This window comes from Humulus lupulus, chromosome 7 (genome assembly GCF_963169125.1).
Source record: "Humulus lupulus chromosome 7, drHumLupu1.1, whole genome shotgun sequence".
Taxonomy (NCBI): Eukaryota; Viridiplantae; Streptophyta; class Magnoliopsida; order Rosales; family Cannabaceae; genus Humulus; species Humulus lupulus.
In genome coordinates this window covers 8272511-8296619 of record NC_084799.1, presented here as the reverse complement: position 1 = coordinate 8296619, position 24109 = coordinate 8272511, and the positions used below count along the sequence as shown (strand labels likewise).

Genomic DNA, 24109 nt, shown 5'->3' with positions numbered 1-24109 from the left:
CACAATATGCTAAAATAAAATAAAAGATAAGAAACCATTCCTTCAAGGAGTCACCACACCACCCTGTGCATTCCTTTGTGTAGTCTCTCTGGCATAGTACTCAGGGCAGTAGTTATACAAACTCTTATGATTACAAGGAATAAAAAAAAATATAAGTGCTGCTTTCTAAACTTATGATTTTTTTCTTTCTTTCTTTGAATAAAAGAAGATACAAAAATCCTTGAATTCAAAATCCATCAAAATGAATACTAGAAGAGAACCTCATGTAGCCTTCTCCCTCAACCAACATAGCTCAAAGAGGTACCAACCAAGTGTAGATTTTCTTTTTGTGAAGGCAAAAGAATCGACATGGCTTAGTAGAAAATACCATGTCCACTATATGATGACTTCATTGAGATATATAAGTTATTATTGTTACGAGAGTGAAGAAATAATCCCATCTTGTGATCCTATGCTGTAGCTCTGCTCTAGGCACTCACTTCTACCTTGTGATCCCTCACTGCCAATGCTGTCATTGCGCCTAAACGAAAAAATTTCGCTCTGAGCAGCCTTGCTGCTGCTCCTGCAGCTCAAAGAAAAACTTCCATCCCTTGATCCCTTTGTGCTGCTTCTTGTTATGGATTCCATGCTGTCTTTCTGGTCTAAAGAAGTACTTCCTTCACTTGATTTTCTACTGCTTGAAGCTGAAGAAGAAAGGCGATTGGATCTGTTGCTGCTGCTTCTGCGGCTTGAACCACTTCCATGGCTTGATGGTGATCTTTTGCTGCTTCTGTAACTTGAACAAACACTTCCCTCGTTTGATCCAGAGCTGCTTTTTGAGCTTGATGAAGCACTTGTGTCAGGTGATCTGTATGACTGCTCACATTCTTCGGATTCTTTAACAGTCTCATGGCCTTCATCTTTGCACTCATCTTCATTTTCTGAGCTGTCACTATCTTCACTCTCTGAACTCTCACCACTCTCATGATCTGAATTGTTGGTTTCCTGACCCTCTTCATTATCTGCCTCCTGAGGCTTTGAACTCCTTTCACTGTCCAAAATTTCGTAAGCTTCTTCAGTAGTAGGAGTAGGAATAGGAGCAGGGATACACTCAACAGGTGTTGTAGTAAGGAAACTTAGAGTTGTTAAAACATCACTAATCAGCGGACGAGCTGATGGTTCCTCTTGCAGGCACATTGCAGCTACTGCAACAGCTTGATTCAAGTCCTTTTCTGGGAATTTCCCATTAAGAAGCGGATCTGCCAGTGCTGGAAACTTCTTTGGATCGCGGAAAAAGGGTTGAGCCTGCTCAAAAATACACGTGTGTCATAAACAAACTGTCTAGCTAGTAGATGATAAATGAGTTACTGGTGAAAATTGACCATTTTTTGCTTACACGGAGTGTCGAGTGTGTGCATGCAAGTAGATGAAAAATCCATATAAACTAAGAACAAAATAAAAGAGAGTGAAATTGTTTAGTTACCCAAGAAACTAGATTTTGTTCAGCGTTTGGTCTTGTAGTATCAATGGCTTTTCTTCCAGTAATGAGCTCAAGAAAAACAACTCCAAAACTGTATATATCAGAATGCAGTGTGAGCTGACCACCTCTAGTATACTCTGGGGCAGAGTAACCATATGTCCCCATCACCCTTGATGATATATGCGTATCACCACCACGTCCAAGATTGGCCAATCCAAAATCAGAAAGCTTGGGGTTCAAGTCATCATCTAACAACACATTTGCAGACTTTAAATCACGGTATATAACTGGAGGATTAGCTTTCTCATGCAAGTACTCCAACCCTGTAGCTATTCCAAATCCGATTTTAATCCTTGTAAACCAATCTAACACTTTCTGATTTGGTTCCCTGTCTGCCAAAACAGAAACTGGGGTCAATACTAAATGAATAAACTTGTATGTACAAACAGAAAAATAGTGGTTCTAGCATAAGAAGGGCACCAAGAAGATGGTTGTTTAAACATCTCCCAGCCACGTATTCATACACCAGAAGTCTCTGATCTCCATCTGCACAGTACCCAATAAGATTGACCAAATTTGGATGGTGTATGAGACTTAGAGTCGAAACTTCTGATAAGAAATCCTTGTTCCCTTGAAGTCCATTCCTATCGAGTTGCTTAACAGCCACAACCTATGCAAAATGTTATTCATTAGTGCTAATTAAAAGAGATTCTCAATGTAATGATAGTTAACTTATTGATTGAATTAATTAAGTAAGTAATTGGTGAAAAGAGATATGTTCTTAATGTTATTTTGAGTTGAAGTTATGAAAACCTGTCCAGTAGCCAGAATTGTCCCCTTGTAGACTCTTCCAAATCCCCCTTCGCCTAAAAGACATTCTTGCCTAAAGTTCTTTGTTGCACTTGCCAACTCACGGAATGTAAAACTCTTAGCATTGATATATTTATCTTCGTCTTCTTTCTTGTTCTCTGCTATTTTTTTTTTCAAAGGGAGAACAAAAAAACAAGTAAATCTACAAAAGAAAATGTTAAGCCAAGGATTACCATGCATGTGTGCATGGATTACGTACGTAGTTAATATGGTTTAAGAGAGCTTACCAGGTGATTTTGCACCACTAACATTACGTGATTCGCCGTTCTCATTCCTAGAACTCGATTTCTTAGTCCTCTGGGATGTGAAACACGGAAAACAACTCATTTCTCCAGACTTTTTTTTTTGCTATAGCTAGACCAAGAATATATATATATATATATATATCAATAATAAATAAATATTATATAAACTGGTTTTCTCTTATCAATATCAATAAGCCATGCATATGCAAAAGTTGACAAGTAGTTTAGTAGCTTTGATTTATATGTGTGTTTGAGTCCAGCAAATCTCAAAAATCCATTAACGAAGGGTCCCCCAAGGTGTGTTGAAGGGACCCCACGTGGGTAAAAGCTTTTAGGAATAACCAGAAGAGGGAAAGAAGAAAAGGGCTAAGGAGAGAGAAGAAGACCATTATTATTATTTTGGTGCAAGAAAATGAGAGAGTTTGCCTTAGAGTTCTCGGAGAAAAATGAGGGAGATTGAGTGGAGATTTGAGGAGTTTATTGGGTAGGAATGATTATTGGAGAGAATTAAGATCAATTATTGATATAAATTGGGAGGTAATTATGGAATGGAGGAGGAGGAGAGATCAAGATTAATTAGAATCCATATATATGCATATATGTGCTTTGTTGTTTGTTCCATATATAATACCATATAGGGTTATGGCTATATATGGATGGTGTCCAACTCTATAGAGCCTAAATGCAAAAGTGTTATTTTAAGCACAATTTTGACTCAACACCTGTTTTTTCATCTCTATATTTAACTCAAATATTGAATAATACATCAAACTGGTCACTTTCATCTCAAATCAAACTAAGAACTAAGGGTATATTTTGCCAAAAAAAAAAGGAACTATTTGTAACCGAAAATATTTGTATATATATGATTATAAAAAATTTACAGTATGTATATAAAAAATACATTTACTATGTGATTTTTTATTAAAAAATGGTACATGTTTGGGGAACCTTGTTAGAAAGGAAAGAAACAAACTTTCAAATCCTGTAAAAATACTATATAATAAACATAAATAAAAGTTATTTTGGAAAAAAATAATCTATAAAAATATGAATTTTTTGGTCAACGATTAAAATAAATGACCATGGTCTATATTCATCACGGCCATAAATGTTGGAAAATATTGTGCATATAAGATCATCCTATAAAATATGAGAAATGAGACTAAGATTTGGTAGAGTTTTGCTACTTAAAAATTACATACAAAATGTGAAATGAGAGTCCCTATTTATAGAGGGAGAAAAATTACTAAAAAGAAATTAAATAACAATTTAGGGTTTACAAAATAAATCTGAAATATTAATAATAAAATATGATTTTGAAAAATCAAATCTTATTATAAATATTAACCTAGTTATTTTGGTGTATGGTCAAAATGCCATTTTTCAAAAGCACCAAAAAATATGAGCTTTAAAGCTCGAAATGGTAATTTTGCAAGGCCCAATACCCACAAAATATAGGTTGAAAGTGGCTGGTGGCAGGTTGAAAGTGGCTGGTGGCAGATGGGTGTTTTGACCCACTCCCAGCCAATGGGAAGGTGCCACGTAGGCGCTGGCTGGGACTGATTCGGATTGAGCTTGCTGTGTTGGGCCGTTGGATGTTGCTAGGCCTGCTCGAGATAAATGCTGAAGGAGGCTTTGGAGGGTCACGTTGGAGGAAAGGAATGATGTTGGGTCACGTTGGAGGCTGATCTTCATTTGGGCCTTGAGGTTTGATGGGCTTGCTGGCGGCTTGATTTGCTGAGGGTGAGACGTGGATCAAATAAAGGGAAATGAGGAGCCAAGTTTGACCAGTCAACGCAGGTGGAGAAATATGGGTATGCTGGGACACGTGGCGCGCTGGGAGGCTGAAGCTGTGACACCTGGCGGCTGGGCAAGGAGAAGAGGGATCTTGCTGCTGGGCTTGGGCCAAAAAAATGGGCTTTCTTCTTGGGCTTTGATTTTCAAATATACCATTTTCTCTTTTTTTTTTTCAGATTTAATTATTTTCTTTTTTCTTTGTTTCCAAGTGCCAAAATACACTTTAATTCCTACAAAATAATAATAAATTAAATCATGATCAAATATTTTTATCCATAAAATATATCATATTAATTAAATGAAAATAGTAATCAAAACTTAATTTATTTTGACATTTAAGATCAACACAAGTGCACTTTTCACCTCTAATCACAGGGAAACATGATCAGAATGAAATTCGCCCATAAAAGAATTGACATCGAACGATAGTGCTTAATTAAAACGACATCAAATGAGGGTTTAAGTAAAACGACGATATTAAAGAAAAATGACACTAAACAACATGACTTGAGTAAAATGACATTATTTGAAAAAAAAAATGAAATAGGTAAAATGTCATTTTATAAACGTTCTTAAAATTATAGGAGTTACAAAGACATTACTTAATTGTTTTTTTTTTTTGACCTTCTGTTAGACCCAGAAAACTTTCAAAATCATTTCTATATTCGTTGCATAAATCCTAGAGATAATTACATCTCACACCGTAATATAAAAAAAAATTCGTTTTATATAGTATGTTTAATAAATAACAAAATTACGGCTTTCCTCAACCATGTATATATATATATATAAAGATCTTTTGTTTTATTTTTTTGTCTTAAATTTAGGCATATCAAATAATATATAATAATAATTATAGTTACTACTTTCAATAAAATAAAATAAAGTAGATTAATTTATTTTTATTTAAAATAAATGTATTTATTAATATTAAAATTAATATTTATACAATTACTCAAAAAATAAATAAATATTTATACAAATTACAATATGTTGTTAATTAAAATTAATATTAATAACTATATGTTACAATATATATATTTAAAGATAATCACAATATTATTATTCTTTATAAAAATATTATATATATTTTTTTATTAAATCATAGTTAGTCAAGTCTCAACACTCAATGTTAAACCAAAATCAAAATTTAATCCAAGTTTCAAGTTTTGTTACAAAAATAAATTTAAAGTTAAAAAATTAGTTTTGTAAATCTTTGTAATAATCATATTAAATAAATTTATAAATATTTATGTAAATGTGAGTTACAAAATAAACGTTTTAGTTGTGAAATTAGTTTTGTAAATTGTTGTTACAAAAATGTAAAACTTGTTAAAAAAAATATTGTATTTCACCACTATATTCAATAAAGTGTTTTATAAATAATGAATATCTTAAATTTATATTTTTAAGTTTTATAGTATAAATATGATGGTTCATGTAATTTTTTGGTACAATATTGTAACAATATGGAAAAGTATAATATTTTTATGTATTTTTTGTTTATGATTTCTTAACTATAAAATATTTTCGTTAATGTTAGTTACAAAAATATCTTTCTTAGTTGTAAAACTAGATTTATAAACTATTGTTACAAAAATAAAAAAATTAGTTACGAATTTGTTTGTAAGTTTTATTTACAAAAAAATAAAATAAAAATTACAATTCTATAACTGATTTTGTAAATATTATTTACAAACACGTAACAGATATTTACAAGTTTGTAACAGATATTTACTAGTTTGTAAACGTTGGTTACAAAAAATTGTATTTTACAGCTTTTATTTATGATTTTGCCACTCCGTATTTACAATTTTGTCATTCTGTGTTTTTATCCAAAAATTCTGTATTTTTGTAATGTACCGTATTTTTCAGATTTTTTTTAACTTTTAGTGTATTTTTGTAGATTTCCCTAAATCCTATCCCAGAAGAAAACAAATTTGAGTTAGTCCAAGTCTAAAGAGTCCCAATACACAAATTAAACACAAAATAAAGTTTTGAGATCATTTTATGTATAAACGTCCTTGTATGAAACAGACATAAACGTTCAAAATGTTGATGTCAAAAACAGGCAAATCCACATCTTAGACATTTGTAGTGATAAAATTTTATTTTTTTGCTCGACTTGAACATTTTTTTTATACATATATTTTTTGTCTACTTTAGTACACTTTATGTAGTCTTTCAAATGTGACATGTTTGTCAAAATAAATAGTATTTATTTTTTCATGAAAAAGAACATGTGGGCCAATAAATTGGCTATGTGGAAAGGCACATAAGAAGCAATAAAATAATGGGTTTATACTTTTTTGGACCCTGTGTTTTTTTTCATTATTTGTTTGGACCCTGTGTTTTGACAAATTACTTTTTGGACCCTATGTTTTGTAAAATAGTTAAAATAAAACCCTAAACTCAATTTTGATGAAGAAAAAATTGAATATAACAACACAGTTTTTAAGCAGAATGATTTTATTTTTGTTCTGAATTATTAGTTTGGTAAATTATTTGTGATTTTAGTTGAAAAAACATTGACCAAAATCGGATTACGGGTTCTATTTTAACCATTTTACAAAACATAGGGTTCAAAAAGTAATTTGTCAAAACACATAGTCCAAACAGATAATGAGAAAAAACACATGTCCAAAAAGGTATAAACCCTAAAATACTTAAAGTACCTAAATAATGCATGGGATGTTACAACAACACATTCAAACTTTTTTTTTTCTTTTCTTTTTTTCTTTTTTAGGAGGGTGAAGAGGGAGTAGGCATGCAAGCCCACACTAGTGGCCACATTAGAAAGTTGCAATTTCAGACATCAAAAGATCATATGCTGCTCATGATCATATTATTTTATTTTTATTTCTAATATGATAGGCTATTGTAAAGGTTATCATCACTTGTATTATTTTCCCTTCTTTTTGTTATTAAAAAATAATTGTGTGTACTTTATAGTTCTTGGAAGATTAGATAGAGAGAAGCATGTGATCTTCTTTTTGTTAAAGGATAATGAAAGCTTAGGAGAATAGACTTGTAATTTGAATATTTAATGTTATGAACTAGCACAAGGCATACCAAGGTTGTTTACATAAATAAATATATAGTATATATGCAGACCATGTGTACATTTTGACAAAAACCAACAAATCATAATATTTAGTAGTATTATTGAAACTTAATATGTAAAACTATTATCATAAATGAAGATATCATATATACTAGAAATTTATATAATTAGGACTTTGGTAATATCAATTAGTAAGAAGGTCAAAGTTTTTGTTCTTATTTTTTTTTAAAAAAATCTTTTAAGAAATAGTCATTTTTATGTAGGGATGTGACCATTAATTTTTATCCTTATTAATTTATGAAAGAAAAATACTCTAATTAATTTATGACTATTGAGTACTATAATTATTAGTGATTTTGGTTGGTTCTCGAACGATTTATAATTTTACAAATTAAACCCTAAAGAATAGATAGCAATTAAGTCATTAATATGATGTGCCTAATTTGATGAACGTATATCTAATAATTTTGATGAGTATATAATTGGTGAAAAGTAACTGAACCTTTTTCATGTCATTTTTCAAAATGGTATTTCAGATAAGGTTTGTGTCATTTTTCAAAATGGTATTTTAGATAAGGTATCAAGTATTTTCGACAGTGTGTCAAGTATTTTTGATAATGTGTTAGACAGAATACCAAATGTGATTGGAATGTAATTTTATGAAGAAAAAAAAATACTATTATACAAATAAAAAAATTATTTTGCCCACTAAATATTATTAATATGATATTTTCACCTATCAAAAACGAATTAAAGGGAGGGAATGTATTCTAAAATAACAAAAAAATCTATATAAAAAAATATTGGTGATTTAAAAAACAAATACCAAACTTTTTCTCTTTATTTAAACTAATTTTCTACAAGTATTGAATGCTTAGACAAAAAATAATAAAACTTTGGACGGGTATAAATATAGATATATATATATATCTATTCTATATAATAAGTGTGTAGATAACGGAAATTCTTAGTTTTAACAGTTTTTTATTTTTGTAATGTTAACTTTAACGGAATATTATTATATTTAACAGAATATTCTTATATTTAACGTTAGTTTGTAAACCCTTCAACTTAAATAAAATAAAATAAATAATTCAAAAAATTCAAATAGGATATTTTTGAGATATTTTATAATGATAATTATTTTTAAATAATAAATAATTAAACAAATTAAAATATGATATTTTTAAGATATTTTACAATAATAATTATTTAAAAATGATAAATAATTAAACAAATTAAAATATAATATCTTTTAGATATTTTAATAATTATTATTTAAAAATAATAAAATCATACGTTTTATAACTTAAATAAAATTTAATTAAACTTAAACTCACTTATTACAATAATATCATATTAAACATATAAATAATTTACTGTTAAATTAGCAACAAATTGCTTTTTTTTTAAAAAAAAACTAGGAATAAACATAAATTTAAAATCCACCTATAATATTTAATATTATATTAAACATATAATATATAATCTCTTGTTGCCACTATCAAATTCAAAAACCACAACAAACATAAACTTAAACAAAAATAAATAAGTTATTTAATTAAAATAAGATATTTATTTTAAAATTTATGACATTAATATAAATTTAATAAAAATAATTAATAAATTTTATAAATAAAACTAACTAAACGTGGATATTGAACGTTGTTTGTATTTAGTATATATAAATATATGTCCATCACAAACTTCAATAATTTTCATTATAATCTCTATATTTTCTTTTTTATTGTGTCCATTACAAAATTAAAATTTTAATGATTTATAAAACTGATAAAATAGTTTTTAAAAAAACTTTTACACCATTGATCAACTGGTATCTATAGAATATCAAGAAAATTTAAAGTTTGGTACTTTTTCGTAAAAAAAATAAATATAGTATTCTAGTATAAAAAAAAAGTGAAAGATATGGTATCTTATTTGCTAATTTTCCTCTCTAGGAGCACTCATATATTGTCTAAGTTTATTTATAATGTTAAGTATAAGATGAAAAGCTGTTTGATTTGAAAACAATTCCATTATCGACTCATTTGGTCAAGAAAATAACACGAAATCTCATTTTCACGATTAGTATTCGTCTCATGTTGAGATTCATGTATTACAAGCAAACATTGAACCCAAACTAGACTTATATAATAATTGTGTCAAAATATCAAATCCAAAATCCAACATATTTATAAATAAGTTAACATAACATAACTCGTGTAATCTGTTTACAGAAAATTTGTGTTCGATTTGTGTCGATAAATCAATCCATTAACTTATATATAATGTATTTAAAACGTTTACAACTTATTCGTTTAACATTAATATAATATGTTTGTGACCTATTTAACATGATTTATTTATAACATATATATTTTTAAGAAATGAATTATGATAAAGAGATTGTTATTGTGTAATTTTCGGATTAGAATTAGTAGTCAAATATTATTTGATTGGAGATGGAGATGGTGGTGTTTGAAACAACTAGTGATGCTTGGAGTATATGTGATTGTTTGTCACCTTATTTTTGTCCCAAAATATTATTTCACAAAAAGCCACTATAACCGCTATTATTGCATGGCACTGTACTTGATTGGGAGCACTTTTTCCTTATGTTGTGCCACTCAAACAAGTTCTTGTCCTCCTAAATAAAAAGAGCCTTGCAATTATGCAGTGAGTGCTGTCCTTGTCAAAAATAAATAAGCTGTCACTTGTCAAAATGGCTTTTTTTCGAAGTTATTTTACAGTATGTTTTAATGTTATAATTTTTTATAAAATGGTGTCGACACTTCAGATGTTAGACCAAATTTTTTAAACAGTTAATTAAAAAATTAATTTTTGACAAAAATTATCAAAACTACGACAGAGTTTTAAAAAAATAAACAATTTTCATTAATTACTCAATAAATAAAGTGACTTCAAATATTTTAAGTCACAATCGAGTTACTAAAAATCACTTTTTCAAATAATTAAATAAATAAAAAGGCCTATTTATATTATTTTTGTTTTTTTTTTAAATATTACCTTTGTAATAATAGCGACCAACTGACCAAATCTAGTCACTAGTCACCAATAATTACTATGAAATGAATCATCCATCATCTAACAAAATTTATTCCAGCTTATTTAAAAATAAAATCAAAATTTACTGTTTTCTATTCACGCAAATTTCACCATTTTCTTTTACTCATATGTATTTACTGTTTTCGAAAAATATATATTTATTTCGAACTATTTTATCTGTAATTATTTTCACATTTATATGTATTTTGTTAAATAAAATAATAATATAAAAGCAGTGGACACTGTACCGACATTAATTTAAAAGATAGAAAAAAATCTAGAAAGTTGAAAGATTCATTTCTCTTTTTTTTCTTTTCTTTTCTTTTTTAAAGCGTACATGAATTTTAAATTTACAGTAATATATTCCAAGAATTTTATCTATTTTTGTCTGAAGGATATATATGTACTTTAAATAAAATAAAATAAAATAAAAAATAAAAACACATTCTTAAGCGCTAAGCTTTCCTTTCTCCTCATCTCTCGAAACTCTCCTATATAAAGCTCTATCAATCTTGTCACAAATTAACAACGGCAGAATACGAATATACAGTCGCAAACTCACGAATAAAGCATTTATGGGAACTGTAATGGGGATCGAAATGGAAGGAGAAACGGGAAAGGTCGGTTGCGACGACGGCGGTAGCGACGGTGAGGCGGTGGATTACTTTTACATGTTGCCGGAAGGTTGCATAGCGCATATTGTGTCGTTGACCAGTCCACAAGATGCTTGCCGGTTGTGTTTGGTGTCGTCCATTTTCAAATCGGCAGCCGAATCCGACGCCGTTTGGGAGAGGTTCCTCCCGCCGGGGTACAATTCCTTCATCTCTCGCTCTTCCTCCTCCTCCGTCGATTCTTCTGATTATCGTCGTTTGTCGAAGAAGGACCTCTATTTCTCTCTCTGCGATTCGCCTGTCCTCTTTGACGAGGGTAGAAAGGTAAGTTTGATGAAATTTCGATTTCCTTATGTATTGATATTTTTTTATTAATTTAATGGAGGTAAAATCTGTACTTTGGACTCATCGCTTTTTGATTCACTTTTCAGAATAGTGATATTGAAATTTTAATTTTGATTTTTATTTCTGTCGGCGGACATCGAACAAATTTATCAATTTATGGATTTTGCAATTTGGTCTAGCTTCTTCTGGATTACATGATTGCGCCCTTTTGTTGCGCAATTCTGGAAGATTTGTCTCTGTTCTTATAACAATATGAATATTTAATTTTATTTCCCGTTTAACTTTAATATTTTAATTTATTTATTTGTATTTCTAAATGTATATCTTTGTTCCAAAATGTTTAGAATAATTTTGAAAATGAAAATTAGACTACTTTTAATGTGAAAGTGACACCATTGTAGTATTAGGGATGTTTTGCAATGGTATTAGAAAACTAAAGAAGAATACTTTTTGAGTTGGAATAGTACTGTGTTTCACATCACTATCCACCAGAGTCACTACTTTTTTATCAGTACAATACACTTGAGTATTCCTATTTCTTTTTCTACATGTTTTGTCCACCTTTAACTAGCTTATTTTGTAAGTTTTCCTCCACTCTTGATGAAACTTCTCATCTGTTTTTATTCTATTTGGAATGATGAAGGGTTTTCATTAACCACTATGCCAAATGTTGTATTACTCTCAATTTTATGTGCTGACTTGTTAGTTTGACACATTGCTCAGAGCTTCTCATTGGACAAAATGAGTGGAAAAAAATGCTACATGCTATCAGCAAGGGCACTCTCTATTGTTTGGGGTGACACTCCAAGGTATTGGGCATGGATTCCTACCCCAGAGACCAGGTATATACAAAAACATGTATACATATGTATTTATACTGATATCTTCCCATACAACACCAAGCATGGTTTTGTGGTTACTAAAATGTCTGTTTGTGTATTTGGAATCAGATTTGGAGATGTGGCCGAGCTTATTAGCGTCTGCTGGTTCGAAATCCGGGGCAAGATTGACATTCGAATGCTGTCTCCGTCTACATTGTACACTGCAAATTTCGTGTTCAAGCCCACTGTGGGTGCTTATGGATTTGAACTTCAAACACTAGATGCAATAGTTGGACTTGTTGGAGGGCAGAAATCTACGCGCTCGGTGTATTTAAATGATGTAGCAGAGCAAGGGAGTCGTAGGAGTCAGATTGTGCCGCGGCGTATGGGGCTGTTATTTCGAAACCGCAGAAACATGGAGACAGAAATATCGACACCCAGATCAGATAGGAACAGGAATAGGGATATATATAGTAATAATGAGCATAACCGTCCAAAAGAGAGAGGAGATGGGTGGATGGAAGTGGAGCTTGGTGAGTTTTTCTACGATGGAGGACAAGAAGGGGAGTTGGAAATTAATGTTTTGGAAGTGAAAGGTGGTAATTGGAAAGGTGGTCTCATTGTTCAAGGGATCGAAATCAGGCCAAAAAAGATCTAGCTTAAGCTAGTACTTGAAATATATGTCCATTCTTATGTACATATGTTCTGACAGGTTATGCTGAAGTTGTATAACCAAACTCATGTGTTCTGCAATATTACCAAGACCATTTCTAAGTTGACCATAGAAAAAAGTCTATGGTGTTTTGGTCTTCTGAAATGTAATATTGTTCTTTGTGATGTTATTTTTCTTTAATTACTTCCCATCTTTTGTAATACTCTATCCATTTTCTAAATGCAACTATTTTTCCTCAAGAAATATGGAGTCAGGTTTACAATTAAATTTAGAAATACAGTGATCTTTAGTGTAAAATTTGATTTCTGAGTATTGATTAGAACAACATTTTAATTTTCTTAATATATATATATATATACAAACATATTTATTGGAAAGAGTAATGATACGTGCACTAAAAATATACACACAAATATTACACACAGTGATGTGGCAGTTTGACTTAGCCAATCACATTTATTAAAATTGGGATCTATTGTTTTAAAACGCAGTGACACGTTACTAAGTGTAATGTTTGGGTGCATATTTTGGGTGCACATATCATTACTCTTATTGGAAAATACCATATCATATCATTTATGCATCCTAAAAATTCACTTAATTAAAAAAACGGTAAAAAAAAACCTAAAAAGGCAGAATATTTTGTGTATTTAATTAATTAATAAGGACTATTCTACGGAAGGGCTTCAAAAAGAGTCCCATCGGTGGTGCTTTTTTGTATTTTTGATCCGTGAACAATTTTCGGCGTAATTTTTTTCATGATCGTATATATTGTAGTTATTTAGAATATCCTGCAAATTTTCAGAAAATTCTGAATAATTTACCGTACCAAAAACTAGGTTTAAACATGTTATTTTCCATGCACATAAAAAAACTAGTCACGCATGTAACAACCTGTTTTTAAACTAGTTTTGGTACTGTAAATTATTCAGAATTTTCTGAAAATTTGCAGGATGCTCTAAATAACTACAATATACACTATCATAAAAAAAATCGCACCAAAAATTATTCACGGGTTAAGAACACAAAAAATGCTCACTGATAGCCTCTTTTTGATAGGGCTGAGCATAAAATTCGAAAAACCAAAAAAACCGTATACACCGACCTTCTGAACACCGAAAAAATCGAAACCGATTAAACCGAACACCGAAAAAACCGCCAACGGCGCAAAACACCATTGTTCGGTCGGTTTGAAAATTTTTTCCGGACCGACCAGCGGAACCGAAACCGACCGAACAATATAATATTATATAATTATTAATTATTAAATAAAAATAAAAAATATATAAAATTATGTTCTATATATGTATGTTTTAAAAATGCACAAAAATGGATTCCAACAATCTAAAAAATTTAGTTTTTTAACTAAAACTTTCAAAAAAAAATTAAAAAAAATAAGAAATTCGGTTTGGTCGGTACTGCGGTCCAAAACGGTCAGTTTTTTATTGAGGAAATTACACCAAATATGGGAATTTTTTATAAATTTTGAAAAATATGGCAATTTTTTTTTTTTAAGTTTTTTATGGCATATTTTTTTTATTTATATTTTTATGGGAATTTTTTTCCCATATATATATAAAATTTTATTTGCAGACCATATTTTATCTTTTGTACCATTTTTGGTACCTATTTTTTATAATTTTAATTTATCTGTGTTAATTTTTATCCATTCTTTCGACTCAGTTGCATACTTTCCTTCTATTCTAATGATGAAAAATCTTTAAACGAAACTTCATCTAAAACAGCCAAGACAACTGAAAAACTTTTTCTTTCTCATCAATTTTCTCAGCAGTCAATCAAAATGTGAAGACTGAAAAAGTTTATACCTTTGTATTTATTCTGTTTCTTTAATATTTTTTAAATTAATAGTTTAATGTTTTCAATAACCTACTATTTTTTTAATATAAGAATAACAATATCAAGGAAGCGTTGATGTAGAAAAATGAAGAAAATGACATGATTATTACTAACTTAAAAATTAAAGAGATATCGGATAGGGGGAGAAACAGAGAGTCTAATATACTAAGACAAATAAACAAATAAAAAAGAGACAAGCTATATAAATAATCTTGGGAATTTTACACAGAAAACTGTTTAAAACTGTTTTAAGCAAAAAAAAAAAAAAAACAAAAATACGGTTAGACGATACTTTTTTCTTTTATACTATTCAAACTTTTTCATTTTTACGGTATTCACTTCCGGCAGCACCTCAAATCTTCTTAATGATCCATCGATTTTCAAAGCTTTATAGACCGGGATGATGGGGGAGTTTGATCTTGTTTACGTCGGCAACCGTGAGTGCCACCACTAACCGCAGCCATGGATGATGAGTCCCAGTTGGAGAACAATCAGCAACAATTTCTGGCTGGAGACCCGAAAGGATCCTCTGCGTTTTGTTGGGAGCTTTTTGTTTCTTAATACATATATGGGTTTTCTTCTCTGGAAGTGGTGCGATGCGGCGTTGAAGAAGACAATTACACTTTTTGCACCCCAACTCGCCTATGTCTAGTCGTAGTTTCGTCCACCATTTTTGCACCCCTTTCTCTTCCTTGTAATGGGTTTTCAGCGTGTGAATGGGGGAGTTTTCCCTTGTCGTCAATTCCTCTGCTATTAACGAAGGCTTGCCATTTCCTCTGTAATGGCCACTTTGCCGCACTTTTAAGTCTCTCTCTTCCCCAAATAAATAAAATAAAAGGAATATATAAAGGGTTTATACATTTTTACAAAGTGTAATTTGTTTTGTTCACCGGATATGGACATATCTGTCTCGCGACCTACTGAATGCTCACGTACCACTTTATAATCATAACCGGTTACAGTGAAGTTTGAAAAAAAAATCAAATTTAAAAAAAATAATCAATTGCTATGGTACCTGGTTGCATAGTCATGTGTCAAAAAAAAATCAAATCTAAATAAAAAAATCTAAATTAATCGCTATTGTAACTGGTTACACCTAGGTTTAAAAAAATCTGATATGAATAAAATGATTCAGGCATCATGGTACCTGGTTACTTAAACAGATTTGGAAAAAAAAACCCAGAAAAATCAAAAATTTTGTTTGCTTGTTTTTTTATTTCTTGTACTTGTATTCTAAATAAATTTATTTTTTGAGCAAACGTTCTAGTTCTATTTCTTTAAATAATTAATAAACACATAAATATTTATGTTAGAACCTTATTTGATGAACGTTTGGCTGCTAAACCTATATCCAATTGATCTAAACATGACAGAGAAAAACCTTTTGACAACTTTTGCCCTTTTCAACCAAAAAAGCTAATCAGCTAACCTAAGCTTTCATATGTTAAAAGTACCCTAAAATATTCAACTACCTAGCTTTTTATACTACCCTAGTCTACACTAAATAATAGCAGTCAACTTTTCTTAAGTACATTTCTTAAATCAAATCAAATATGAAGTCAAGTACCTAGTTACTTAAACAGATTTAGAAAGAAAAAAAAACCTAGAAAAATCAAATATGAAGTCAAGTACCTGGTTACTTAAACAGATTCAGAAGAAAAAAAAAAAACCCAGAAAAAATCAAATATGAAGTCAAGTACCTGGTTACTTAAACAGATTTAGAAAGAAAAAAAAAACCCAGAAAAATCAAATATGAAGTCAAGTACCTGGTTACTTAAACAGATTCAGAAGAAAAAAAAAAACCCAGAAAAAATCAAATATGAAGTCAAGTACCTGATTACTTAAACAGATTTAGAAAAAAAAAACCCAGAAAAATCAAATATGAAGTTCAAAATCAAATGTGAAAAAGAAGAAAAAGAATAAAACTAGATTTGAAGAAAGAAAAAGAAGAATAAGAAAGACCGAATAAGAAGAAAGAAAGAAGAAAAAGAAGAAAGAAAGAAGAAGAAGAAGAAGAAGAAGAAAATCAGTTTGTCGTTGTCGGAGGTAGCATCGCCGGAAGAAATCTGAGAAGAGATTGTGAGGAAGAAAATAAGAAATGAGGAAGAAATGGGGAGGAGAAAGAAAGAAATGAGATGAAGAGAGAAAGATCGTGAGAAGAGAAGAGAAAATAAGATATGGTAATTTATTTACTATATTTTAAACTTTTTTTCCAAAACTTACCATATTTTGTACAATTATTTTTTTTCCCATAAATTTAGAAACTATATATATTTTTCCCATATTTATGTAAACTTCCCTTTTTTATTTTAACTGGTTTGGTCGGTCGGTTTTTGGATTGCACCAATCCGGACCAAAAACCGAATTCTGGATTTTATGTACCGTCCAAACCGATCGATGCTCATCCCTACTTTTTGAAACCCTACCCAACAAAATTTCCAATAATTTAAACATAGGTAAAAATTTTAGCAAAATTATTAATTCAATCTTATACGTGGAAAATCAACATTTAATTAAATTTATTATTTCATTGAATATTAATTTAGCGTGTACTGTTCCAAGTCCAACCCAACCAATACTCGCAACAATGCAGTGTTTCTTTTTCTTTTTTACTAAGGAAAGTACGAAATCCTTACAAAAACAAGTCAGAACGCGTTGGAACAAAAGTCAAACAAATTTTGACCACGTGTTCTTATCCTATTGGACAGAAAGAGAATCTTCTCTCAACTATCCAATTCGAGTGTCCATGACTTAGCAACTAAGCCTCCACCTATCCTCTTCATAATCCTATTAATTTAATTATTTAATTTTATTAAAAGCTTATAAAAACCATCTCCTCCCTCAACTCTCACCTACACTGGTTTTGAAGCTGTGAAAAATTTCAACCAGAACACAAATCTTCTTCTTCATCATCTTCAATGGCCGATTTTCCCGAAGGCTGCATTGCCGATATCATCTCCTTCACCACTCCTCGCGACGCATGCCGCCTCTGTTCGGTGTCCACCACCTTCAGGTCCGCCGCCGAATCCGACACCGTGTGGGAGAGGTTTCTCCCACCCGATTCCTCCTCCCTCGTCGCTCGATCCACACTTGTTCCGACCTTCTCTCGCCTTAAAGACTTGTACATCTCCCTCTGCGATCAACCCTTACTCATCGATGGGGGTAGAAAGGTAATTTCGCTATCACCATCAATTCACCCATCGTCTCTCCAGTCTTCTCTATTTCGATTCAGATCTAATTCAACTCTTTTTTAATTGACTTTGATTAGAGCTTTTCATTGGAGAAGGAGACCGGAAAAAAGTGTTTCATGATATCTGCGAGAGAGCTCTGTATCATTTGGGGTGATACTCCTCAATATTGGAAATGGATTTCTTCACCTGATGCTAGGTATGCATATATATATATACATATATTTTAGAATTGTGTGAATGAATATGAACTGAAATTGAAATCAAACAGGTTTGAAGAAGTGGCTCTGCTCCTTCAGGTGTGTTGGTTGGAGATCAGTGGGAAGATTGAGGTTTCGATGCTATCTCCATTGACACTGTACACTGCATATCTGGTCTTCAAGGTAAGGCATGAAGATTTTTATGGATTCAAAACCCAAGTAGGAAATACTACAATTGGATTTGTGGGATCGGGAGAGATTGTTCGGGGAACAGCGGCTGTAGACGGCGATTACTACGAAAGAGAAGAAGGAGATGGGCATAACTATCCGAAGGAGAGAAGAGATGGGTGGATGGAAATTGAGCTGGGTGAGTTTTTCTACGATGGAAGACAAGAGGGTGAGCTGGAAATGAAGTTTCAGGATTTGAGTAGCCATTGGAAGGATGGTCTCATTGTTCTTGGCATCGAAATTAGACCAAAATAAGATACAACACTGTTTATGTTTGTTCATATTCTCAATATCTTGAATTTTATGTGAGAAATAATAGCAAAAAGCTTTTTTTATTTTTTTTAAAATAGAATTAGAGAAAAATAAGTTACTGTCGTTTGGTGTTTTTGTAATCGACAATATGGGATTAATTTTCATATTTTCTCTCTCCAATCTCTCTTGATAAAGTACTCTAAATTATGCAATTGTTGCAAGGATAGTCCATAATCAAAGTACTAAATTTTTTTAATTGGAAAAAAATACTATTTTTTTGGGATTGTGTTTTCTCAATTATCCGATCTGCTGTTAAATAACAATTTGAGACAAGTTTTACAAAGTTGATCAAACTTGATTCTAATTAAAATATTTTTAATTATAAAATTAATTTTTGGATCGTTAGCGATGCGATGAGTCCAGAAAAAGTGGTCGAGTAGCATGAAAAATTATATTTTGATTTTTTTTATTAAACTTGGATATAAGGTACTATTTTGATATATTTTGTAATACACATGATTTGAATTGTCATTTAACAAAACACAGAAATCGATCGTATATTCAAAAAAAATATAAGGATCAAACTCCTATTTTTCTTTTCTAAAATGATAAATTTTTTGTTTTCTTTATCTTTAAATTAGAGCAATAATTTAATATAAAATTAATATATTTTTTTATTGGATATAAAATTTAATAAGTTTATATTATAGCTTATAAGACCATCTTCAAGATCTAAATTTAGCACAAAAATGAGTTATTATTATATTTGGCTCAATATTTACAAATGTGTTCTAATGCACAAGATGCAAGTTACCACAAAAAAAATCAATAATTCATCTAATATTTATTGAGACCATACAAAAATTAATTTTTTTAATTATTTAAATTATGTACTCTAAAAAATTTGTCATTAAAAAAATAAATAAAAAATGATATGTAGTTGTTCATTAATTGTCAATTACTAAATTATAGTAATTAGCGGCAATATGTTAAATAAAAAAATAGCATTTAATAATATGTCAAATTTGACTCGTGATATATTTTGTGCTAAATTTGACATAGTTTTTAGTATGTGCCAAATTTAAGATATTTTTTTGAAATACCATTAAAATTATATTTTTTGTAAGATGTGCTAAATATTGCATTGCACTATTAGATATGCTTAAGACACTCTATTTTGCTTAACGTCACAAAATTAACCTTATATAAATAATTAAATTTAAAATCATTTTAAATATTAATACAATTAAATATATTCAATACATAACATTGGTTTTTGACACAGATTCTTGTATATGATTCACAGAAGGAATCAGAAATTGTGTATTGTATTCCTTGAGTAAAAGTAGTACATAGTACAAGGCTATTTATAATACACGTGAATGGGTAAAAGAGACACTTGTCCATACAATAGCAAATAAGAGAAATGAACCAATAACAAAGAAAAGCAGGAAAAAGGCAGAAGGTATTTTCTATTGTTTAACAGCCCCCGCAAACACACGGTACTGGGAACCGTGAGTTTGGTTCGTAGTTCTTGGAAGCGAGACGTAACCAGAGGTTTGGTGAGGCAGTCGGCGACTTGGTTATCTGAAGGTGTGAAGCAGAGCCGAAGATGACCGCTTTTGACCCGTTCCCGAACAAAATGGTAGTTGATTTCGACATGTTTGGTGCGAGCATGGAGTACAGGATTCGACGCGAGATGGAGGGTGCTCATATTATCACAATGAAGTGTTGGTGGAGCTCGGAGAGGGAAGCCGATTTCTGCCAGTAACGATTGAAGCCATGATATCTCAGCGGCGCCATTAGCTAATGCACGATATTCCGACTCGGTACTCGAGCGTGAGACGACTTTCTGTTTGGCGGATGACCAGGAAATAAGATTCAGATCGAAGAAGACACAGTAGGCGCTTGTACTGCGGCGATCGTCGGGGTAAGAGGCCCAATCCGCATCTGTAAAACAATGAAGCTCATGAGTTGGATCGGGTTGTAGCAGTGTACCAAGGTGAGCTGTACCTTTGAGGTATCGAAGGACTCGCTTGGCCGCTTGATAGTGAACACTAGTGGGAGCATGAAGAAACTGACATAGTTTGTACACCGTAAAAGAAATGTCGGGACGAGTGATAGTACAGTATTGCAAAGCGCCAACCAAACTGCGAAATGGGGTAGGATCCGAGAGCAACTCACCATCATACAGAGACAAGGGAGTCAAAGCCATCGGGGTGGCCACGAGGAGGTCCCGAATGTATTCAGTTTGCGATAAATGAATGCCACGAGGGGACCGATGAACTTGAATACCAAGGAAAAAATGGAGATGCCCGAGGTCCTTGACCGCAAACTTGGTGTTAAGAAATGATAATAAGTCAGCAATAACCACATCAGATGAACCAGTAAGGATAATGTCATCGACGTAGATGAGGAGGATGATTACTTCATTGTTTTTCCTGTAAATAAAAAGAGAGGCATCTGCTTGTGATGCAACAAAACCCCAGTCAAGTATAGCTGTGCTTAACTTCAGAAACCAGGCACGTGGGGATTGTTTTAACCCATAAAGAGACTTGGACAGCTTACAAACATGATGAGGAGAAGATGAGTCCACAAAGCCTGGAGGCTGTTTCATGTACACGGTTTCCGTAAGATCCCCATGGAGGAATGCATTTTGAATGTCAAGTTGCTTGATAGACCAATGGAAAGAAACAGCAAGAGAAAGCACTAGCTGAATAGAGTTCGGCTTTATCACGGGGCTAAATGTTTCGTGGTAGTGGATGCCAGGTGTTTGATGGAACCCCTTTGCCACCAAGCGGGCTTTATACCTGTCCACAGAACCATCTGCACAAAGCTTGATGCGATACACCCACTTGCAACCAATAATACGCGCACCAGTAGGTGGAGGATCAAGAACCCAAGTGCCTTGAGATTGTAAGGCAGTAATCTCGGCTTTCATGGCCTCATTCCAGCGAGGATCAGCACTTGCTTCACGAAAAGTGGAGGGCTCAACTGGTGTACCTGCAGCCACACTAAAAAAGAGACGGGGCTTATGGATGCCCGATTTAGCTCTAGTAACCATTGGGTGCAAATTAGTAGGGGCAATGGGAAGTGGATGTGGACCGTGCATATCAACCACAAGGGGAATTGTTGGGGATGAGGTAGGGGAGGAGTGAGTAGGTGAAGGACTAGAAGATTGAGTAGAGGGAGAAAGGGAAAGAGGAGTGTCGGGGAAGGGGATGGGGGATGGGGGATCGAGAACGGGCCATGGACGAGGGGAACGGGGACATTTGAGCCGAGGGCTGAGAAGATTGAGGAGGTGGGGAGACTGAACTTGGTGTTGGGACTGAAAAAGGTAGACACGGGACAAGAGAATGAGGTTGTTGTGGAGATGGAGGGGAGGTCGAGAAAGAAGAATAGGGAAAATGGGATTCATTGAAGATAACGTGACGAGTGACGAAAATACGACCTGAAGTTTGATGAAGACACAAGTAGCCTTTGTGTTTGCTACTATAACCAAGAAAGGTGAAAGGATGAGAGCGAAACTCAAGTTTGTGATGATTATATGGGTGGAGAAAGGGAAAACATTGACATCCGAAGACACGAAGGAGTGAGTAGTTAGGGACTTTTTGATAAAGAAGTTGATATGGGCTGGAGTAATTGAGGACCCAAGTGGGAAGCCTATTGATCAAGTAGGTGGTTGTGGAAAAGGCATACGGCCAATATGTCAAGGGTAAATGAGCATGGGCAAGCATGGTTAGACCGGTTTCAACTATATGACGATTTTTGCGTTCGACGCGACCATTTTGTTGGGGAGTGTGGGGACAAGAAATTTCATGTGTTTATACCATGAGTGGTGAAGAAGCGAGAAAGGGGTTGGTATTCACCGCCCCAATTCGTGCGAACAGTCTGAATAGTTGAGTGAAATTGTGTGGAAACCAATTGTCGAAACGTTAGAAAAGTAGAGAAGGCTTCATCTCAATTAGTAAGCAAATAAAACCATGTAAAACGAGTGAAATCATCAATAAACAAGAGAAAATATTTAACACCAGTAATGGATGAAACCGAGGCTGGTCCCCAAATGTCTGAATGTATTAATTCAAAAGGCTTTGTAGCCTGAGATACAGAGTTAGGAAAACTCAGCCTATGAGATTTGCCTAATTGACAGGAAGTACAAAAGGATAAACTATCTTTTCTTGGAAATGAAAAATTACAAGTAGAAGAAACATGGGAAATAACATCTGAACTTGGGTGACCTTGTAATGCCCCAGATTCCCTATTATGGTTAATGGCTCGATGAGTAGGCCGGGAGGGCCATAACTGTTTAATTATGCCATTAAGTGTGTTTATGCATGTTTATGAGAATTATATTATAATATGATGTTAAGTACGTGCATGTGGGTCCACATTTGTTTACAGGGGTGTTTTGGTAATTTGGCCCGTTGAGGGTATAATTGTATAATTGAATATTTGTTTGCATGTTAATGATATATTGTGAGACCACATTATAATGTGGATTGGTTCGAATATTTCGACACGAGACGATCTTTAAACATGATTTATCGGTTTGGTCATAACAGGTTTGAGCTCGGGGCTCAGGGTGAGTCTCGGGGTGTTATTAATGACTATAGCGTTACCGGGGATTTTAGGGTAACGGGATATGAATTATTGGTGTTTAAGGATATTGAGATTAGCGGGAATTGGGAAGCGTTAGTTATGATTAACGGGTTAAGCTAAAAGTACCAATTTTACCCCTAGAGTAGCTTGAAAGGCTTTAAATGACACAAGGGTATTTTGGTCTTTTTAGGGAGGATATATATGATGTTTAGTGGCTGTAGAAGGTGGTGGAATAAACAGAATAAAAACAGGGGTTTGCTTCCTCCATTCCCGTACATCATCTTCCTCACTTTTCCTTTGAGGGTTTTGAGTTCTTGGTGGAGATTCAAGCTAGGGAAACTTAAGGGCTGGATTGGAGACTTGGTTTAGCTTGTAAGGGAGGTTCAAAACTGGTTCCAAGGTGAGTTTTAGCCACTGGTTTTATACATGCTCTGTTTTTCGTTTTAGTTTTCAATTCATGGTTTTGATGTGGGAAGTGAGAAATCAAAGGGGGTTTTTGTGTTGTTTTGATTGGGGTTTGATGAGGGTGAGCTATGGGTGTTATTTAGGGGTTTAATTGGGTGTTTGGAGGAGGTTTGGAGTTGGTTTGAAGGGTTAGTTCCAAGGGAAAACGCAGGGTAGAGTTGGCTGGTGCGTGCTAGTTCTTGGTTGTTTTGCGTAATGAGCCGCGGCCTGTCTATGGCGTGCCGCGGCCTATGATGGCTCAAAATGTGAAAATGGCCCTGTCAGGAGGGTGAGCCGCGGCATGGCTCTGGTGAGCCGCGGCCCATCAGGGCAGATTTAGCCAAAAGCATGTTTTTAGCTTAGGGATTCAAACCTTAGGCCTCGGGG

General features: G+C 32.7%; 3 protein-coding genes across 3 annotated transcripts; 2 read left to right on the top strand and 1 right to left on the bottom strand.

Annotated features, from left to right (window-relative positions):
* Positions 1-414: 414 nt before the first annotated feature.
* LOC133791324 (probable serine/threonine-protein kinase PBL25) lies at positions 415-2656 on the bottom strand. Its single transcript, XM_062229247.1, has 6 exons — positions 2557-2656; positions 2273-2427; positions 1940-2129; positions 1463-1851; positions 908-1284; positions 415-847 (listed from the first exon to the last, which is right to left on the bottom strand). Exons 1-6 carry the CDS (start codon positions 2654-2656, stop codon positions 415-417), a joined length of 1644 nt encoding a protein of 547 aa, XP_062085231.1.
* An 8303-nt stretch (positions 2657-10959) lies between these two features.
* On the top strand, positions 10960-13251 carry LOC133790595 (F-box protein PP2-B10-like). Its single transcript, XM_062228269.1, has 3 exons — positions 10960-11439; positions 12184-12302; positions 12411-13251. Exons 1-3 carry the CDS (start codon positions 11080-11082, stop codon positions 12937-12939), a joined length of 1008 nt encoding a protein of 335 aa, XP_062084253.1. The 5' UTR covers positions 10960-11079; the 3' UTR covers positions 12940-13251.
* Positions 13252-17636: 4385 nt separating this feature from the next.
* Positions 17637-18760, top strand: LOC133790594 (putative F-box protein PP2-B12). The gene is made up of 3 exons (XM_062228268.1): positions 17637-17981; positions 18080-18198; positions 18271-18760. Exons 1-3 carry the CDS (start codon positions 17730-17732, stop codon positions 18680-18682), a joined length of 783 nt encoding a protein of 260 aa, XP_062084252.1. The 5' UTR covers positions 17637-17729; the 3' UTR covers positions 18683-18760.
* The last annotated feature ends 5349 nt before the right edge of the window (positions 18761-24109 follow it).

Coding starts and splice junctions, on each gene's coding strand:
- LOC133791324 (XM_062229247.1), bottom strand. CDS start 2,656: ATGAGTTGTTTTCCGTGTTTCACATCCCAGAGGACTAAGAAATCGAGT. Junction 1,852..1,939: donor TTTAAACAACCATCTTCTTG/GTGCCCTTCTTA, acceptor CTGTTTTGGCAG/ACAGGGAACCAAATCAGAAA. Junction 1,285..1,462: donor AACAAAATCTAGTTTCTTGG/GTAACTAAACAA, acceptor ATTTTTGAGCAG/GCTCAACCCTTTTTCCGCGA.
- LOC133790595 (XM_062228269.1), top strand. CDS start 11,080: ATGGGAACTGTAATGGGGATCGAAATGGAAGGAGAAACGGGAAAGGTC. Junction 11,440..12,183: donor TCTTTGACGAGGGTAGAAAG/GTAAGTTTGATG, acceptor CACATTGCTCAG/AGCTTCTCATTGGACAAAAT. Junction 12,303..12,410: donor ATTCCTACCCCAGAGACCAG/GTATATACAAAA, acceptor ATTTGGAATCAG/ATTTGGAGATGTGGCCGAGC.
- LOC133790594 (XM_062228268.1), top strand. CDS start 17,730: ATGGCCGATTTTCCCGAAGGCTGCATTGCCGATATCATCTCCTTCACC. Junction 17,982..18,079: donor TCATCGATGGGGGTAGAAAG/GTAATTTCGCTA, acceptor GACTTTGATTAG/AGCTTTTCATTGGAGAAGGA. Junction 18,199..18,270: donor ATTTCTTCACCTGATGCTAG/GTATGCATATAT, acceptor GAAATCAAACAG/GTTTGAAGAAGTGGCTCTGC.